The 19,792-nt window shown below is 45.8% G+C and overlaps 1 protein-coding gene across 3 annotated transcripts in view; it reads right to left on the bottom strand.

Annotated features, from left to right (window-relative positions):
• ATP8B1 (ATPase phospholipid transporting 8B1) overlaps window positions 1-19,792 on the bottom strand; it is a 125,959-nt gene that overhangs the window by 25,263 nt on the left and 80,904 nt on the right. For all 3 annotated transcript variants that reach the window (XM_030336243.1, XM_030336244.2, XM_030336245.1), the window contains exons 4-15: window positions 18,521-18,634; window positions 16,381-16,479; window positions 16,205-16,266; window positions 13,373-13,445; window positions 13,194-13,264; window positions 11,349-11,431; window positions 11,072-11,230; window positions 10,622-10,710; window positions 8,484-8,674; window positions 5,938-6,146; window positions 3,547-3,590; window positions 2,683-2,839 (exon numbers count right to left, since the gene is read on the bottom strand). In XM_030336243.1, coding sequence (XP_030192103.1) covers window positions 2,683-2,839; window positions 3,547-3,590; window positions 5,938-6,146; window positions 8,484-8,674; window positions 10,622-10,710; window positions 11,072-11,230; window positions 11,349-11,431; window positions 13,194-13,264; window positions 13,373-13,445; window positions 16,205-16,266; window positions 16,381-16,479; window positions 18,521-18,634 — 1,351 coding nt within the window. The remainder of the gene's footprint in view (window positions 1-2,682; window positions 2,840-3,546; window positions 3,591-5,937; window positions 6,147-8,483; window positions 8,675-10,621; window positions 10,711-11,071; window positions 11,231-11,348; window positions 11,432-13,193; window positions 13,265-13,372; window positions 13,446-16,204; window positions 16,267-16,380; window positions 16,480-18,520; window positions 18,635-19,792) is intronic.

Raw genomic sequence — 19,792 nt, 5'->3', positions numbered from 1 at the left:
AAGAGGTCCCCAAGCCTTCCACACCCTGCTCTCACACAGCCTCTGCAGGAGGTAGGAATCAGAGGGCCCCAAGGACCCTTCCCTCCCCCCTCCTCCCCCCCAGCATAACAGCACCTCCTTCCAGTTATTCAAAATGCTAGTCTAGGTACTGCTGGGAAGGGATCTTGCAGATGTAATGAAGGCCCAAATCAGTTGACCTCAAGACAGGGTGATTATCTGAGTGTTCCCAACCTAATTAGGTGAGTCCTTAAAGACACAGGGCTTTTCCTAGGGAGAGAGCTTCAAAGCATATAAGGGGTTCCACGGAAGAGGGATTCTCTCTTGCTGGCTTTGAAGATGGAGGGGGCCACGTGGCCAGGAAGAAGGGAGGCCTCGGTCCTTCAGCTGCGGAGAACTGAACCCTGCGCTCCCACGTGAGCTCGGAGGAGGACCCCGAGCTCCAGATGAGAACGTGACCGACCTTGATTTTGGGGAGATCTTGCGCAGAAAACCCTGTCATGCGTGCCCAGGCTTCTGACCTAGGGAACAATGAGCTAAAGAATGGGTGTCTTCAGCTACTGAGTTGTGGAAATTCAACAGAAACCCGATGCCTCCTCTCCACACCTTGCCCCCATGGGCCTCCACGGGGACTCAGCACTCGATGGCAACAGATATGAAAGGATTTCCTCCCTTCTCCTGTCGATGTTATGCGTAATAAAAGACTGACCAGTCTCCGTTAGTCTTACAAAGAGAGAGAAAACACAGGAGCAAGGCGCCCCACCCCAGGGATTGCAAGGGGATCCCACCGGAAGGGATTCTGACCTGCTGTCTGAGTCACACAGGTCCTTGTGCCTTCTGGGTCTGAATGTCCTTATCTATCATACCTGGAGGAGGGGTTCCCAAGGTCTTTCCAAGGGACCCTTTCAAGGTACTTCACGTATCAAAAGCGATTAATTTCTCTTTTAACCTCCTCCCACTAGAGATCAAGCTGTTCTCCATTCATAGTGGCTAGAGCAATGGCCCATCACATGCTGTGTGAGAGAAGTTTCCTCAGGAGGTACAATTCTCTGCCTCAGCAGACAGTGGGACAGAGACCAGCACAATGTGAGGTTGAAAGGAACCTTGAATTCCAACCTTCTGCTCGCAACACTGAGGAAGTTGATGCTTGGACCGAAGATCCTGGTCTACACTGGGTGCTCCGGTAGGAACCAAAGCTGGGCTGGCCCATCTCCAGCCGAATAGGGCTCTTCCCATAATATCCCAGTGAAAAGAAGAGAAAATAGAGACCATAGAATTATATTTGCCTAAGTTGGCTGGTTAGCTCTCAAAATGCCACCCCCCCCCACACACACACATACACAAAAGGATGAATAATTTCACTAATGAGTCAAGACCTAAAATAACCAAGTTGCTCAGAAAAATCATGCTTGATTCTTATCGTATGAGTAAAACGTGGTTGTCTAGAAAACGGACTTTGACCTCTATGTGGGTTATTCATGACCTGGCATGTCTGTCTTCCTCCACTTTGGCTGCTAATAACCTTCCATGTATCTGCCCCAATTTGAATTCCGCCGTCATCTTGCTTTATCGGACCATTATGCCCATGCTTGAAATGGATTTCTTTGAAATTTGCTGAAAGATAGCACATAGAGGTTTTACACATGCAGTTTTTCTGCGTATTCCCCCTCTGGAGATTTCGCACTTGCCACACACAAAAGCTCAGGGTCAGAAAACAGAAAGGCACCTTCCTGTGCTGCACTCACTCAAGTGCAGGAGGGGCAGGCAGCCTTCGCTTCCCTGCAGAAATGCCAAAAGGGTTCCATTTCCTCTTTCTATAACGCACAGGTGTGTAACTTAGTGTAATGTCCACATGTGAAAAAATGGCTTTCACTGACATCGGACAAATTTGCTACAGCAAAGCTGGCACGAGCTGCGTTTAAGAACTCTGCAAAGGAGGGGCTCCTGGGTGGCTCAGTCGGTTAAGCGTCCAACTCTCGATGTCGGCTCAGCTCATGATCTCACGATTCGTGAGATCAAGCCCCACATCAGGCTCCATGCTGCTAGCACGGAGCCTGCTTGGGATTCTCCCTCTCCCTCTCTCTCTGCCCCTCCCTTGCTCACTCTCTGTGTCTCTCAAAATATATAAATAAACATTTTTTAAAAAAGAATCTACGCGTCAGCTTTGCTGGTTCCCACGCAAATACACGTTAATTATGCTCCTTCCGATGAAAAAGGCACCTTAAGGAAGCCGAGGCTCTGGCGGGTATTATTTCAAACCCCAAACATATCTGAATCTAGAAAATAAATTCTCTCTGAAATTATTTTGCAGTAAAGATTGTTCAAGTTCGAAGTCCAGCCACAATCCAGATAAGACTTGACTCTTCACGCTCAATAAATGTCAAGTCATCACAGGGCGGGAAGATTGTGATTCTTCTCGCATAATGCAACAGTCAATCGTTTCTTTTAACGATAAGATTTCACTTGCAAAGTGATAAACGCATTGGGAGCTATCCCTGTGAAGAAGATGTGCATTTTCATAGACTGGGGGCTCGTCTCACGCTTTGCTGCCTCGTAGACCATCAGGGTGGGTGCTCACCCAGACGTGTCGTGCATACTACTCAACGTGCATTTGGGCGCCGGGCACGAGTTACCTGGAAACTAAAAACCTGGGCCCCCGTGTCTGAGATGCCAGGAAACACTCACCATCAATTCTGTCCACCATGACCGTGTGGCAGACTGCAAGCAAGAAGAAAAACTGCCGAACTTCCGACTCTTTCCCCGACTGGATTTGCTCGATAAGATAGTGGTCGTAAAACGCAAGCTTCCCGTCAGCAAACGTGTTCCAGCTGAAATCCACTTGCTGAAAGAGGTGGGGGAGGACGAGCAAATGTGATTTTAAAAATAACAGTGTGGGCTTAGCAAATGATAGAAGCTTCTCTTGGAAGCCAAGTCTTTATGGAAAATTTTTCTTAGGATTATAACGTACTTTTTAATGTGTCAAGAGGCTCACCCTTGTCTTAAAACAAAGAGACATCCTGTTGTGGGTTGAATTGTGTTCCCTCCACCCCCCAAAGATATGTTGAAATCCCAACTCCCGGTGGCTGTGACTATGACCTTATTTGGAAATAAGGTCTTTGGAGATATCATCAAGTTAAGATGAGGTCACACTGGAGGATGGTGGGCACTAGTCCAATGTCTGGTGTCTTTATAAGAGGAGGGAGATCTGGACACAGACACAGATACCCAGGGAGAGCGCCATGTGACAATGGAAGCAGACATCTAAGTGTTGGGTCTATAAGCCAAGGAACGCCAAGGGTTGCAGGCAAGCACCAGAAGCTAGGAAGAGGCCAGGGCAGATTCTTCCCTAGAACCTCAGAGTGAGCGTGGCCCTGCTGATACCTTCATTTCAGACTTCTAGTCTCCAGAGCTGTTGTAGAATTTCTGTTCTGTTTCTAGAACAGCTGTAGAATTTCTGTTGTTCTAAGCCACCCTTTTTGTGGTAGTTCATTACAGCAGCCATAGGCAACTAATACACCCCCAAACCCTCCCTTCAGTTAAAGGACTCACCTCTGTCTTGCTGTGATTGTTTTGAGAAGCGTCCCGATGGTCTCCTGAGAAACAAACAGGACAAGATAAATGGAGTCTTCCCCTGCGTGCAGAGGTCCCTCCTCCTCCCCCTGCTTTGGTTCTAAGGGTCCCGGCCTGTTGGGGACAGCTTTCAAGTTTAGAATGATTTTCACATTTTTCAAGAGTTGTAAAAACCAAACAGAACATAACAAAGAAGAAAGTCTGATACGAACCACCTTTGGCTTGCAATGGCTAGAATATTTCCTATTGGGCTCTCTACAGAAGGAGTTTGCAGACCCCTGGTCTAGAGGTTCACACACTGGTGCTTCTCTTGTTCCATACCGCATCCTCCTCTGGGGCCAGACCCCTGTCCTCTGAAGTGCTTTATCTATCCCCCAGCTAGAAAGGGACTGTCACCATGTACGTGAGAACCACTTCCTTAATTCCCCAGTGTCCCACCTTCTTCATGGGCTCCCACATCTGAGATGCCCCTTCTGTGAAAACATATTCATAGTATAGTTTTCTACAAGGAGAAAGCACAGTGTTCCTGTAGCTATTAAAAAATTGTATTAAGTCTTTATTTAAAAGTTAGAGCATTTGAATTGAATACAGTATTAGCCTGAATATTTTTGTTAATATACAGCATGTTTCAGAATATTAGAATGGAAATCACCTTTTCCAAAATAATCAGGTGACATACATATAACATAAAATTTATCACCCTAACCATCTTTTTTAAGTTTATTTATTTTGAGAGAGAGAGAGAGAGAGATTGAGTCTGCGAGCAGGGGAGGGGCAGAAAGAGTGAGGGAAAGAGAGAAGCCCAAGCAGGCTCCATGCTGCCAGCACAAAGCCCAACACGGGGCTTGATCTCACGAACTGTGAGATCATGACCTGAGCTGAGATCAAGAGTTGGATCATTAACCAACTAAGCCACCCAGGCACCCTGACCTTAGCCATTTTTGTTTTAGTGTTTGTTTATTTCTGAGACAGAGAGAGACAGAGCATGAGCGGGGAAGGGGCAGAGAGAGAGGGAGACACAGAATCCGAAGCGGGCTCCAGGCTCCGAGCGGTCAGCACAGAGCCCAACGCGGGGCTCGAACTCACGAACCGCGAGATCATGACCTGAGCCGAAGTCGGTCGCTCAATCGACTGAACCACCCAGGGGCCCCAGACCTTAGCCATTTTGAAGTCTGTAGTTCAGTGACACTAGATACAATCACGCTGCTGCATAACATCACCACCGTCAACTCCATAGCTGTTTCATCTGGTAAAGTTGCAACTTTGTACTCATTAAACAATAACTTCGCATCCTCTCTTGCCCCCGGCCCCTGGCAACCACCCATTCTACTTCCTGTCTCTATAAATTTGACTGTTCTAAGGCCTCATATAAGTGGAATCATACTAACTGCGCCCTTGTGTGTCTGGCTCATTTCACTGAGCACCGGGTCCTCAAGGTTTATCCACACTACAGCGTGTGTCAGAATGTTTTCCTTTCTTAAAAAAAAAATTTGTTTTCAAATGTCTATTTTTCAGGGGCACTCGGGTGACTCAGTCAGTTAAGCGTCCGACTTTGGCTTCGATCGTGATCTCGTGGTCCGTGAGTTCGAGCCCCGTGTCGGGCTCTGTGCTGACAGCTCAGAGCCTGGAGCCTGCTTTGGATTTTGTGTCTCCTTCTCTCTCTGCTCCTACCCTGCTCACGCTCTCTCAAAAATAAATAAACATTAAAAAAAAATTTTTTTTAAGTACTGTGGCGAAAGAATGTAAAACACTGTATTAATAATTTTTAAAAAGGTTTATTTTTTAGAGAGTGACAGAGCATGAGTGGGGGGGGAGGGGGGGTGGTGGTCAGAGGGTGAGAGGGACAGAGCATCCGAAGCGGGCTCTGTGCTGATGGCACTCAAACCCATGAGCCGTGACATCTTGACCTGAGCCCAAGTCGGACGCTCAACTGACTGAGCCAAGCAGGCGCCCCAGAATGTTTTCCTTTTTAAGGCTACACCAGGTTCCGTTGTATGTGGGACCACATTTTGTTTATCCGCTCATCCACTGACTCACATTTGGGTTGCTTCCACACTTTAGCTACTGTGAATAATGCTCGTATGACTGTAGTTGTGCGAAGATCTCTTCCGGTCCCTGTTTTTGGTGTTTTCGGGATCCCCTCCGAAGCCAGATCACATGGTAATTTTGTGTCTGATTTCTTGAGGAGTGTGTGCCTGTTTCTGACCTCTGACCTCTCCCACGCGCGCGTTCCCAGTGCCGCCAGCGAAGCCACTTCAGGACTCGGCCCCAAGTGGCCACCGGGGCCGTGTGCCTGGACGGCACCAGCAATTCTGGGACGGCAGGTGCTGGTCACGCGTGCTCAGGGATGGAGCGATGGCTTCCACTCACCATATATTTGCCCATTGATGCAGCACTTCTTGAAAGTCATGATGTTTTGCGTGAGCGTCCCTGTCTTATCAGAGAAGATGTAATGGATCTGCCCAAGCTGCTCATTCAGCGTGGTGGTTCTCGCCTTGGCGGGCGTGTCCTTCTCAGGATAGTACATCTGCAGGTCCCAGTTTATGAAGTAACTCTGTCCCAGACGGATCACCTCCACGCTAGGAAGGCAAGACAACACATTAGCGTGGACGGTGCTCTCCGACACGAGAGGCAGGCGGCGAGCTTTGTCTCGACTTGTGCGCACCACGGCGAGCTGCTCATCTGCCAAGAGACAAGCCACGTGGTGGCCCGTGGGCCAAGCCTCTGGGTTCTCCCGACCAGACACCTCCTTCTCCAGCTTCAGGGTCAACGCACCTCGTTTGGTGCGATTTCCCACTCATTCCTGACAACATCTGGCCACAGCACCCCATGCTCAGAACACAGCCCTGTGGGACGAGGGACATGGTGACGATGTGGCAATCTCTACTCTCTTTTCTCTCATTCCCATCACACTCGGGACACCTGGAATGGCCGTGTTCACCCCTGCCCCCGTTATTCCCATGTTTACCTCTGCCCCCAGTTGTCGATGAGGTTCCACTAGGTTACAGAATTGGTGTGCTTTTGGCAAATGACCCCTACGTTGTGATTCCACACTTTGAAAAAACATAGTGTTTTCTCCCCCTAAAGTCTTATAAGGTTATAGACTATCCCAAATAAGACAGTCTAAAGGAATCATCACAATTTGAAAACTCTAAGGGATTAAATATATCTCAGTTATAAGGAAGCTGTTTACATATCCAGCAATTGTTAACTGGGCAAAAGATGTCTTTATAATAAGTTAAAGAGGTGGAAAAAGAACTCCTCCCTCCCCCTGCTAATATTTCCTGAGTGCCTACTATGTACAGACAGCATTCTAGGTACGGGGTGGGGGGGGGGGCAGGGGGCTCCCCAGGGAAACAAACCCAACAAAACCTCTGCCTTCAAGGAGGTTACCTTCTAATGGGGACAAATCCACAAACCTGTACATCTATCATGTGGTGAAAATCCCCCACAGAAAATCAAAGCAGGGCGAGAACAGAATAAGGGATAGCATGATATTTAAGACGGAGTGGTATTTGAGCAGAGACCTGAAGCAAATGAAAGAGCAACTATGTAGATAAGAGGGAAGAACGTTCCAGACAGAGACCAGAGCAGGTGCAAAGGCTCTGTGGCAGGTACTGGCACCCGTGAGGACTATCAGGGAGGCTAATGTTGGGGGAGACCAAGGAGGAAGTGGACGTATAAGAGGTTGTAGGAGCGAGGGGATGAACAGCACAAGACCATGCTGGGCCTTGTGGGTCACAGTGTGGCCTCCATAATGAGTTTATCCTGAATGAAATGGAAACAAAGGGTAGAAAACAAAGCAGAACGACCTGATCCACCTTGTGCTGTAGAAGGACCTTTATTTCTAAGAGAAAGAAGGAAACCATGTTAGTTACATGACATGACTTTCTAAAACCAAAAACGACATACACGGTTTATTTTATAACATACATTCATGGTTTTAGACAAAATAATCTGTTTGGTAGCTCCCTCCACAAAGGTAAATCTTATCTCAGGTTTCTGTGGTTGTTTCTCCTTTTTTAAAGCGACTGCAAACACATGGCTCCCCAGGGCTCTACTTACTAGTGAACGAGCAATGTTAACGACATGTAATAAGATTAAAAATAAAACAAATGCACATGTAATAAAATTAAAATAAGCTAAGTGCTCCTAATTACAGAAGTGTATGTGATCCTGTATGTCTCTGGGCTGTTACTTAATTGGAGGTCAAGGTAGACTCTGGCTGCTGGGGATATTCCAAGGCACAACTCCTCTTCCAATGGTCTAAAATCCAATCGATGAATGACAGCGAACTTTGACAGTAAAGAAAGAAAAAAGTAAAAAAAAAAAAAAAAGAAGAAGAAGAAGAAGAAGAAATCTCACTCAGCAAGGTGATCACTGTTTGTCACAGATATGACCCTGACTCCTTTATTACGGTTCAGATTAAGATAAGAAACAACATTTTGAGAGGCTGAATGAGGGCAGGGAGAGAGGCATTCCCAGCAAGCGTTTTACAGGCAATGGATGTACCAGGTGAATAAGGAAGACACAGAAAAGAGATTAGGAAGGCTCCTAAAAAGAAAAACAACTAAGTTTTCCCATGTCAGTCTAAATCTCCAGCTTTCTCCCAAGGCCCTTTCTGAAGCCTGGGCTTTGAGTCCACTGAGAGCAATCTTACCAAGTGAGTGACTTCTGAACCCCGGTTGTCTTTATCTCTAAAGTGGTCAAGATACAAAGTGCTGTGCCTGGCACAGAACAGACACTCCAAAGTTAATTTCCTCTCCCTATATTACCCCCAATTCTGAAATGAAGCTATTTTCTTACTTGTTCCGTATGACCTTTGAAACAGTTATTGATAGAGATGAAGGGGCAAAGTTGGGAAAATGTACTGCATTCTTCCTTAAAGCAAAAGGCCGAAGAGAGGACAGCCTTACCTGACATAGAGAGAGATGGGCACCATGGTGTTTAGAACAATGATGTAGCCCCAGAAATTTAGGAATCCGCGGTAGGAGGGTGTAAAGTCTTCTCCATCATAGAGGTACCAAGAATAATTGCCAACTTGAGCTTCCCAGTAAGCATGGCCGATGGCCAGACCAGCAGAAAGCAGAATGAGAACAACAAAGATCTGGAAGACATAACACACTGAAGTGTTTGGAAGATGGATCGCCAACCCCCAACCCCCAGAATCTCATAGATGCTAATTAACCTCACTCAATACTCCAGCACATTTATGATAACTTAGTAGTCTGTAAACACAACACACTTAAAGGAAAAACAGTGCCTACGAAGGCTTTGAAAGCCTATTTGAGTTCTACGGTTGGTTGATTTATCCTACATAATACATATAGGTGCCGTTTTCTTCCCAAAACTATTGTTCGAAAGAGAAGGTTGGTGTCTGGTATTCAAATCCTTAAACATTCTCACATTACAGGGCATCCTATCAATTACTTTTACTTTGAATAATACCATACTGTTGGGGGAAGATACCTTAGGATGAAATAATTTCAGATAACGCTGAACTGGGACATTTATGGAAAATAGTTGACGGAAATAACTTTTTAAAAGAGAACATAAGGGAATTTCACCCCGATTCAGGTAATTATTCCTGAAGACTTCATTACCACTTAAGGTTTAGACCATTTCTGAAGCGGTACAGTGAGTATTCTGTTATGGAAATGACGAGAATATACTTCTGGGATGAATGCAAAAGTCGACCATCCCAGTGGTATTCGGATAATTGTGGTAGGAAGACGATTTCCAAGGACAGATTGAAATTTCTGGCCACAGATTCCAAAACTGCTATATCTCAAAACCACAGGGCTCAGGGTGAGAGAGGAACTCGTCGTGAGTACTCTGGCCATAACCGGGACAATGACACGGAAGATGCACATGAAAAGTTTTCACGAAATGGGAGATGAGAGAAAAAAAGAACTGTTTCTTTAATGTATTACTTTTATACGACTTTAAATGTGTATATGTAATTAAAGTATGGTAAGTATTTGACGTCTCTAAAAACTTATGCATTCAAATTAAGCTAAATACTTGGGAAAAAAATTAATTCTCACTGGGAAATTGGAGCACTGCCCAACATCTTGGGGCTGGGCCTGAGACGCTGTCCTGCTTGCAAGGTTGGCCTTTGGCCGGCATCTAGGAACTTAGATTTTGGAAGGGTTTCCTCTCTTCCTCCCCCTTCCTCTCCTTATTTCTTATTCCCTGATAAGAACGGCTCATGGTGCCTGTTTGTGTAAAACAATATGGTTTATGCTGATCCCCTACATTCCTTCAGGGAATCTGGAATTTTGGTACATCCCTGGCAGATGGGGCCTGTGTGACCAGATCCCAATAAAACCCCAGGCACTGAGTCTCCAGTGAGCTTCCCTGGTAGAGACAACATTTCACATGGGCTGTCACAAGTTGTTGCTAGGGAAATGGAGGGTGTCTTGCCATGTGACCCTACTGGGAGAAACTCTTGGAAGCTTACACCTGGCTTCCTCCAGACTTTGCCTCATGAGCCTTTTGCCTTTGCTGATCTTGCTTTGTAAATAAGTCACAATAAGTCATAGCTATGAGGGCAACTAGATGTTTTATTCTGTGAGTCCTTCCAGTGAATCACCAAACCTGGGGGTGGTCTTGGGGGCCCTCAACACACTTTATATTTAGCCTTGCCTTATATTTAGACTTGTACACTACATGCTGGGGAGGAAAGTTTGCTTTTAAGAGAACTACCCCTGTGGGAAACTAATAGCAGTAAAATCAACCTTATGTTGACAGGAGCCCGGCCCCACTAACTTATCTCAGGCTCCCTGGTTTTCCAACTGGTCACTCCAGTTGACAAAATACTCAACCATTCAGGGGACCCTACAAGTGGAACCTCGGTTCCCAAAAGGATTCTCCAATTAGAATATGGCGTTTCTGAGGAAAAGTAAGAGAGTTCTCTCTCTTGGAATGCCTCACGCATTTTTCTACCTGGCCTGCAGAGGTTAAGATTTCTCTACATAAGAAAAACATACAACAAAATTAGAGTAAAAGACAGTAGTCTAGCCTCTCATCTACTGAAACGGAAAATAAATACCGTATAAACCATGTAGTTCATCAAGTAATCAATTTTAGTTCTTTTGAATCTGGTTTTCCCACTATTTTTCATTATTTTCGTGTCAGCACCTAAAAATGGAAAATTCAATACAATCAATAGTTGGGAAAGTCAATGCTTCGTTTCATTTCGATGGAGAATGAACAGAAGAGCAATCCGTTCCTTTAAATCTTAAAAGCACATATCAGGGGCGCCTGGTTAAGCGTCCGACTTCAGCTCAGGTCATGAACTCACGGTTTGTGAGTTCAAGCCCCACATCGGGCTCTGTGCTGACAGCTCAGAGCCTGGAGCCTGCTTCGCAGTCTGTGTCTCCCTCTCTCTCTGCCCCTCCCCTGCTCGTGCTCTGTTTCTCACTCTCAAAAAGAAAATAAACATTAAAAAAAATCTTAAAAGCATGTATCACATCAATTTTCCAAGAAACTCTGAAATTACCTGCAAAAATGACCAATCCATGGCAGAAGTCGGTGTTCCTAATTACACAGCCACGTAATAAAATTTTATCAGCATCCAAAGGAAAACTTGTATTTCTCCAAAATAGCGTTCCTGTAAACTTATCCAGTCGGTTATTGGGTTCTTCACATTCAACGAAACCTTCAGAAAAATACGATTCACATAAGTATTCACACATGAAAGATTTTCTGGTTTTAATTAATTGGGACGGAGTTGAGCAACTAAAATTGAAAACAAAGTAAGGCATGTCTGCACAAACCATCAAATGCTGCCAGTGAATTTTCTCTCTGGAGACACTGGTGTGTGATTTCCAGCGCCATTTTGAACTTGAGATTGGTTTCTCTAAAGGGAGAGGGAGAAAAGGAATTGAATGAACAAATTCAGGATCTCAAAAAGGCACGTAAGAAAAATTGTGCAAAGTAACGTTAGGTATATCTGGAAGCAGAAGCCAGATCATTAGCTTTTCCTATTTTCGAACTCTCAGTTTGCCTTGGAACTTGGAGTTTAGTGAGGTTATTTCCTGAACTACAGAAAAATTCCTGACTTGGAAGATGCTGGTCCCCTTTGCTGTTTGTTTTTGTGGAGCACTATGAATGGGACGGAGGCATTTACAAGCTTCTTGTCCTCCTTCTTACTAACCTCTTACTGCCAGTCTAAACTTAACTACCACACTGCTATTTAAAAACTTAGCTTCTAGGGGCGCCTGAGTGGCTCAGTGGGTTCAGCCTCTGACTCTTGATTTCAGTTCAGGTCATGATCTCAAGGTTGTGAGATTGAGCCCCACATCAGGCTCAGCACATTGGGATTCTCTCTCCCTCTCTCTCTCTCTCTCTCTTGCCCCTCCACCATTCATGTGCTGGTGCACCCTCTCTCTTGCTCTCTCTCTCTCAAAATAAATACACTTAAAAAAATTTTAGCTTCTTCACATTAAGATGATTCTACAAGACGTATTTGTTACGGAAAGTGCTTGGACCCTATCAATCTATTATTTTCCAGAGTGAACAACTGGATCCCCTATTTTTGAAAGATACTTCTATCTAGAAAATTAGGAAAGGAGGTGGGAACCTTACCCTCCAATACTTGGTATGCCCACCCACAGAGCAGGGAAGGCGTGTGCTCAGGGACACAGAGAGTCAGGCTGGGCATCGGGGCGGCGATGCTGTCTGCACATGACAGACATCCTTCTGCAGCCTCCACGAAGATAGACTCGGGGGTTTCCATATATTCAGAAGTTGACTGTGGCCCTCGACCTCCCTGTTCTGTTTGTTCTGACAGGGCACGTAGGATTTGCTACCTTCGGAAAGCTTCCGAGTCTCTCACTCATGGGGATAATAGCTGTTTCATAGGTATGATTGATCACCTGACTAATTTATAGACCAAAGACAGACCTGGTTGCACCGAGATGATCTCAGCGCTCCACAAACAAGTTACGCGCATCGAGGGTGTGAGGAAGGGTGTTCGTATCAGAGGGGGCGATGCAGACACTAACCTGGGCAGCCAGCACAGGCGAGCACCATCCCAGCCCTGCCACTTACTAAGTGACCTCGGGCTGGCTACTTCACCTCCTTGTGTCTCACTTTCCTCAAGGGCAATGTCAAGGTAATAATCTCATCGTGTCGCTGAGAAGATTAAGTGAGCTAACACATGAAGCTAATGCAACTTAGCAGGCACTCAATGAATGTATTCAAAACTGGTCAAAAACAGAACGCGATTCCCTGAAGGGCTCCTATACTAACCAAAGCCAACAAAGAGAAAACTCAGAGTCGTCCGTTGACAAGCACTTTAAAAAATCTGTTTTCTCGGAAATTCATTACTGTGATCGTCCTTCACACGTGTGTGGACACTGCTCAGCTGTACACAAAGGGCTCAGGTGTCCATCCCTTTCAACGCTCCCTACAAGTGGGGGGAAGGGCAGGCGTGAGAGCCCCACTTTACAGACGGAATTGAAAAAAGAGAGGTCGGTCTGCTAGGGACACCACGGGACAGCCAGCAAGGGGTAGAGGCAAGGCTAGATCTCAGGGCTTCCCTTCTGATGCAATTTTCAATGCAACGAATGCGCCTTTAACGGTCGGCCTGAAAATGGGCCCAGCCAAGACCCGCTTACCCATCCAGTTCAGCTGTTTCGACGTAGCAGAGGCTGTTGGGCTCGGAGCTGGACAGGAGCAGCGTGTCGGCCTGTGCAAAACAAGACACATCAACGATACAGACATCCCCAGGGCCAAACTGAGCGCCCGCGGAAGACGGGAGGATAATAGATGAGGGACGCGGGGCTTCTTCACTTACGGGAATAAAATCATTCTTTTTCAGCCGAATGACGTCTCCAACTTGAATCTCTTTCCACTTGGCAATCTTGAACCTAAATGTCAAAAGGAATGAGAGTTTACCGGCCTTTCAAAAGTTACTACTGGCAAAGGATTGGGAATTATTCTCTCTAGGAGCCAATGATTTCTGGGGAAACGTGAAGAGCCCAGAAAAAAGGTTTCCTGAAACGTCGGCCAATTTCATGATGAAACCCCATGAAGTGGTCACGTGAATCACAGTATCCTCTGAAGGGAGCGGTGATGATGGTAATGACTTTGATGTGTTCTTTCCATGTGGCGTCATGGCAGGAAGGCTCGATGGGGCTACTCAAACGTGTGGCAAGGAGCTACTGGGCTCCTCCTATCTTTTTGCTCACGTCCTGGGCTTCCAGTCTCCTGTTCTCTTGCCTCTGGGTTGTCAACCACCTGCTCAGGACGCGGGACCCAGGTGGTCCCAGGACAGGAACACATTCTGGCTCCTGCACGGGCCACCTGGAATCCTCAGGGAACTTTCGAGCATGCCTCCTCCCTATTAAGTTGCCTTTTCAATGAGCACGCATTGCTTTTCTCATGAGCCTAATAAGGACACTGATCAAATGCAAAATAAAATTAAACAGATGACTATTTTTCTGTCTTAAGTTTCACAGGAAAGAGCCATTTAAATGTCTAACAAATCAACATTTTAAAAAGTTTTAAAATACAGTGGTCTGTGTGAAAACTTTTCACACATAGAAAAGATACCCATAACAGAGATTATGAATCTATCACAACTAATAAACTTAGTATTTTCGGAGGCAGAACTCCAATTACCATGTTTGTCCTCCCATTAATTCATGGATAAGAGAGACCTGGAGATTGAAACTACAGTTTTGTTTTTTCATTTATTAAAAAAAATTTTTTTTAATGTTTTTATTTATTTTTGAGACAGAGAGAGACAGAGCATGAGCAGGGGAGGGGCAGAGAGAGAGGGAGACACAGAATCTGAAGCAGGCTCCAGGCTCTGAGCTGTCAGCACTGAGCCCGACACGGGGCTCGAACTCACGGACTGTGATATCATGACATGAGCTGAAGTCGGACGCTTAACCGACTGAGCCACTCAGGTGCCCCCACCCCACTTTAAAAAAATTTTTTTTAAATGTTTTTATTTATTTTTGAGACAGTGTCTTTTCATTTAAAATACACTTTAAATATACGCTTATACCCCAGCGTGACCAATTTTATTAGAATCGAACACACACTTCTCCATCTCAGGATTTAAAAAAAAGAATTTGGCTTATCTTTCAATAAATTAAGTCGTAGTTAGTTTACATTTCAGCATCTCTAAAACTGTAAATTAGAATTTGCAAATGGGTGTCAAATTATAAACGAGCAAGTTAAGAACCTTCCTGCCACAGCTCTTTGGGGGTGTGAGTGGCAACTGTGTTGAGCCTTTCCACTGTGACATGTGGTTTCCCCTTGGGAGGTCCCGCTGCCCTGCCCCACAATGCCCAAGTCCCCACACAGGCTTGACCCTCCTCTAGGGGGAGCTGGAGCCGTGGCCCTATCAGATATGCACTCTGACCCCCAAATTCAAGGCCACTCAGAGCTACTCTTTACCAGTGGAGTCAGCCAGGTTGTGAGCCACGGCCACAGTTGTGCGGGCTGGCTAAGAACCTACAGCTCTTCATCAGAGCAATTCTAAGTGACTTGAAAGGTACCCTTCGGAACAGAATCCATTTATTTGGGAGGGGAAAAAAGCCATCCCAACAGATGTATAGGCTGACGCAGTCTATCTCCAAATTAGACACAGTGGAACAGTGCCTGCAAATCACCTTATTTTTCTCAGTGTTGACACAAAAAAAGTCTTTGAACTGGGCCTTCGTCACTATTTTTTTTTCTTTTTAGGGAAGTATAATTGGCATACAATAGCCTACAGTTTCAGGTGGACATCATAGCGACTGGACATTTTCCTAGTCGCTATTTTTAGCACTTGACTTTGCGGTTCTGCCTCCAGGCGCTTGCTGAGAAAACAACTCATTACTGGTCACAGTGGACAATATTTATTTAACATTTATTGAGCCCTTTCTGTGCGTTGGAGACTCTGATGGACAAAATACAACCAGTTACCATCAAGACAGTCCCCTTGGGAAACTTATAGTTCAGGACAGAAGGGAAGACACCTACATGGATAATTCTCTTTTCTTTTTTTTTTTTTTAATTCTTTTTTAACATTTATTTATTTTTGAGAAGCAGAGAGATAGAGCACAAGCAGGGGAGGAACAGAGAGAGAGGGGGAGACATAGAATCCAAAGCAGGCTCCAGGCTCCGAGCTGTCAGCACAGAGCCTGACACGGGGCTTGAACTCACAGACTGTGAGATCGTGACCTGAGCTAAGTCAGACACTTCACTGACTGCGCCACCCAGGCACCCCCCCCCCCGCCCACACACAAATAATTCTGATAAGAAAGATGAGAGCGACAAGGTCTTGATTGCACAGTGAAGGGAGAACCAGGAAAGGGGGGTCAAGACATTCGAGCAAAGTCCCGGAACACCTAAGTTGGGAACAGCAGAGATGGGAGCTCCAGGCTGAAGGAGCCATGAAAACACACGAGTGCTGATGCCACGGGGCTCAAAGGACGAGTGCCCACAACCCAGTTTGGCTGTAGCCCCTGGGTCACAAGGAGGGTACCAAGTCTTAGTAAGTTAAGAGAGACTCTTATAACGAAAAGGCTGCTGTGCCAATAGACTTCCAAGTTTGGAATGGTTATCTCTGAGTATGTTTCTAGACATACTTATCCGTTCTGTTCTTCTAACTAAGTTAAGGAAGACACAGTACCTGCCATCCTTAATGACTTCACACGTCCTATTATTGATTTCATTATCCATTTTATGGCGAGCCTTTAGAAGAGAGGAGGGCAAAGGTTATTTGAATATTCTCCAAACATGAGATATTAACGCCAAACTAAGATAAGCTCACAGCAGGGAGGAGAAAGTTGCCCCAGAAATCCTTACCACGTCGTCCACCAGGTCTTTGATGGCCGTGATGCCCAGCACCAGGAGCAAGGGCACCAGGGTGGTGTACCATGCCAGGGTCGTGATTTGAGGAATTGCCTGAAAGAAATACAAGGTAGACGTGTGTGCCCACGAAGGCACGGCATCTACAGGTAACTGCTGATTCTAACCTCCAAGCCTACGTCCTGTAGGGCAGGTAGGAAAGTCACCGAAGCCTCCAGCCGACCACCTTCTTGCCGCCCTCTCTAGCTTATGGCCTCCTGGAACAGGCCCCAGAGAACAGTGGCTCCTGAAATTGTCTCATTGCGACCTTAACTGGACACCAGGGGGGCTAAAAGAGAACTGCTCCCAACTCTTTGTGAAAATCGTAACTAACGGGAGGGAGGGCCGTGTGGGGAGCTGGGACAAGTAGTCCTTCAGCTTTTATAGGGAATGCATGTAGCAGGCTGTCCACTGCTGGTTGCTTAGCCAGGGGTCTCTAAGGGTCTCATGATGGAGGCAAGGACGGCAACAGGTAGTAGCTGCCTCTGAAAGCCAGTGATTGCGCTGGGCCTCGGAGGAAGCCTTGCCTCCATCAAGACAGCCTTGAAGTTGGAACAAAAGATTGGGAAGTGAGTTGAGTAAAGATCTCTTGTAACCATCCTACGGATCATCAGGTCACATGACGTAGTCGTTAAAACGACAGGCTGGGGCGCCTGGGTGGCTCAGTCGGTTGGGCGTCCGACTTCAGCTCAGGTCACGATCTTGCGGTCCGTGAGTTCGAGCCCCGCGTTGGGCTCTGTGCTGACAGCTCGGAGCCTGGAGCCTGTTTCAGATTCTGTGTCTCCCTCTCTCTCTGACCTTCCCCCATTCAGGCTCTCTCTCTGTCTCAAAAATGAATAAACGTTAAAAAAAATTTTTTTTTTAAGTAATAATAAATAAAAAAAATAAAATGACAGGCTTTGCGGTGAAGTTCCTGGATCCAAGTCCTGCCCCACTCTCTCGCTTAGGGCTTTGGGACTTTGAACAAGCTCCGGTGCCTCACGGGCTTCAGTTTCTCTGAAAATGGAGGTTATGATAGCATTTACATTACAGAGTACAAGAATTAAGTGAAGTAACCAGCGAAGGACTGTCTAAACCTATTACTATCACTTTAACTTAAATGGCTAGATCTTAAGAGAAGATGATTGGGGGTTGGTCGAAAGAGAGAACGATCATTTGCCACAGTATTATCAATGTAACTCCCCCTTTTCCTTGCTAGAAGGAAAGAAGGGAAGACTGGCCCACTTATGACATAGCAGTACCTTCAAATTTTAGTGTTTGTCTCCACGTGGGCTGGTTTCAGAGGTCCCTCTTGGTAACAGGAACATTCTATACTGCCAAGCCAGTAGATCTCATATCCTACTAAATCTGTTGGGGATCCGGTTGTCCCTCCTGCTTCCTCGCCGCCCCCTGCTTCCCCCATCCCCACCCGGACACACACATGTTCCCATTTGCGTGAAACCCTCTTCGGTAAATCCCAGCAGATGAGACGGTTTTCCAAATCCAAGGCTTGTTGTCAAGTGCTAAAGGTTGATAGTCTGGTAACTAGAGGGTGTAGAGTTCCCTCGATTATAACAACGATTTCTAGATAGGTAAAATTAACACTCTCTAGATAAGTGGATCCTTTGCCACAATCAAGGAAAAAAAAAAAACAGCCTCAGGAAAGGAATAGGCCTTTTGTCAACACAAAAACCAACTCACAAAAATAATCTATTGAGAATTATGACCCAAACATTGGTACAAATAAATAATATTCTTGACGAAATTAAGCACCTACATGAAAAACAAAGGGCAGGCACACAATAAATAGAATTTTAGGGTACAAATAATTGTACAGTGTGAAGGTTTTAATTGTATTCACTTTAGGGAAACCAGTTTTAACATTCACATTAGTATGCGACTGATTTTTTTTTTTTAAATATAGAATTAAACTCTTTCCATTTGCTTCCTTTCCCTGTTTATTTAACATTGTCGAGCTGGTTCTGTATGAGGCACTATTTCCTTGTGTGCAAAAAGCCTGATGTTAATACAACAACTTTTAAGATTACATGTGTCCACAACTTAAATGTTACTGAGTCATCATAACTCAAAACAGATTTAAGATATCAAAGGGCATTACCTGTAAGATAAGAAGGACCAGGAAATAGAAATTGGCTGCTCTCTTAAACTGCTCAAACAAATTCATTGGTAGAAAGGTAAAGGCATTATACTTGTACGTTTTAATTGCGTTACTCTGTTGGGAAAAGAAAAAAAAATGAAAGGGTCATTCTACATGGGGCCGCGCTTTTATCCTGATGTATACACCCCTGTGAAAATCACTAAAGCCTGATGGCCCACAGGGACACAGGGACATGGGCCAGGAAGACACCGAGATTTCCTTTACGCTTTTAATTCTAATCAGGCCTCAGAATGACTCCTTGGAGGCTTAGGTCAGAGACAGCAACAAGCAGCAGACATTTCACTTCAAAGGTCTCTGTGGCAAATCTGACTGAGCAAACGGACACGGCTGGAAGATTCCTGGACTCCTCAGAGCCTCTTAGAAAATAGGGCAGGGGCGCCGGGGTGGCTCCGTCGGTGAAGCGTCCGACTTCAGCTCAGGTCATGATCTCATGGTTCGTGAGCTCGAGCCCCCCGTCAGGTTCTATGCTGACGGCTCAGAGCCTGGAGCCTGCTTTGGATTCTGTGTCTTCCTCTCTCTCTCTGCCCCTACCCCGCTCATGCTCTGTCTCTCTCTCTCTCTCTCAAAAATAAGCAAACATTAAAAACAACAATAAAAAAAAAGAAAACAAGGCAAAGGGAGACGTCAGCCCGAACGACTCTTTTACTGAAGGGGGATGAAGTCTACTGTGTAAAATAAAAGACACTGTTGTGTGTTGAATCGTGTGCCCCTTTTAAAACATATGCTCACGTCCTAACTCCAATAGCCGTGACTGTCATCTTATTTGGGAATGGGGTCTTTGCAGCTGTAATCAAGTCACAGTGACGTCATGCTGGATGAAGGTGGGCCCTCATCCAATGTCTGCTGCCTTTAGAAGAAGAAGAAGGAGAGGACAAGTGGACACAGACATAGGGACACACGGGGACAAGGCTGTGTGGAGACAGAGCCGGGGAGTGGAGGGATGCGTCCACAAGCCAAGGAAGGCCAAGGATTGTCGGCAACCTCCAGAAGCCGGGACAGAAGCCTGGAACAGACGCTGCCTCAGACCCTCCGGAAGGAACCAACCGGACTGACACCTTGATTTTGGACTCATGGCCCCTAAACTGTAAGAGAATACATTTCTGTTGTCTTAAACCAGCCCGTCTGTGGCTCTGCTGCAGCTGTCCTAGCGACTAAAAGACACGTTACGACGTGTAAGCACGCACCTGACGGGGGACCCTTGATCATACTGGA

Source organism: Lynx canadensis, chromosome D3 (genome assembly GCF_007474595.2).
Source record: "Lynx canadensis isolate LIC74 chromosome D3, mLynCan4.pri.v2, whole genome shotgun sequence".
Lineage (NCBI taxonomy): Eukaryota > Metazoa > Chordata > Mammalia > Carnivora > Felidae > Lynx > Lynx canadensis.
This window is presented reverse-complemented; position numbering and strand designations above follow the sequence as displayed.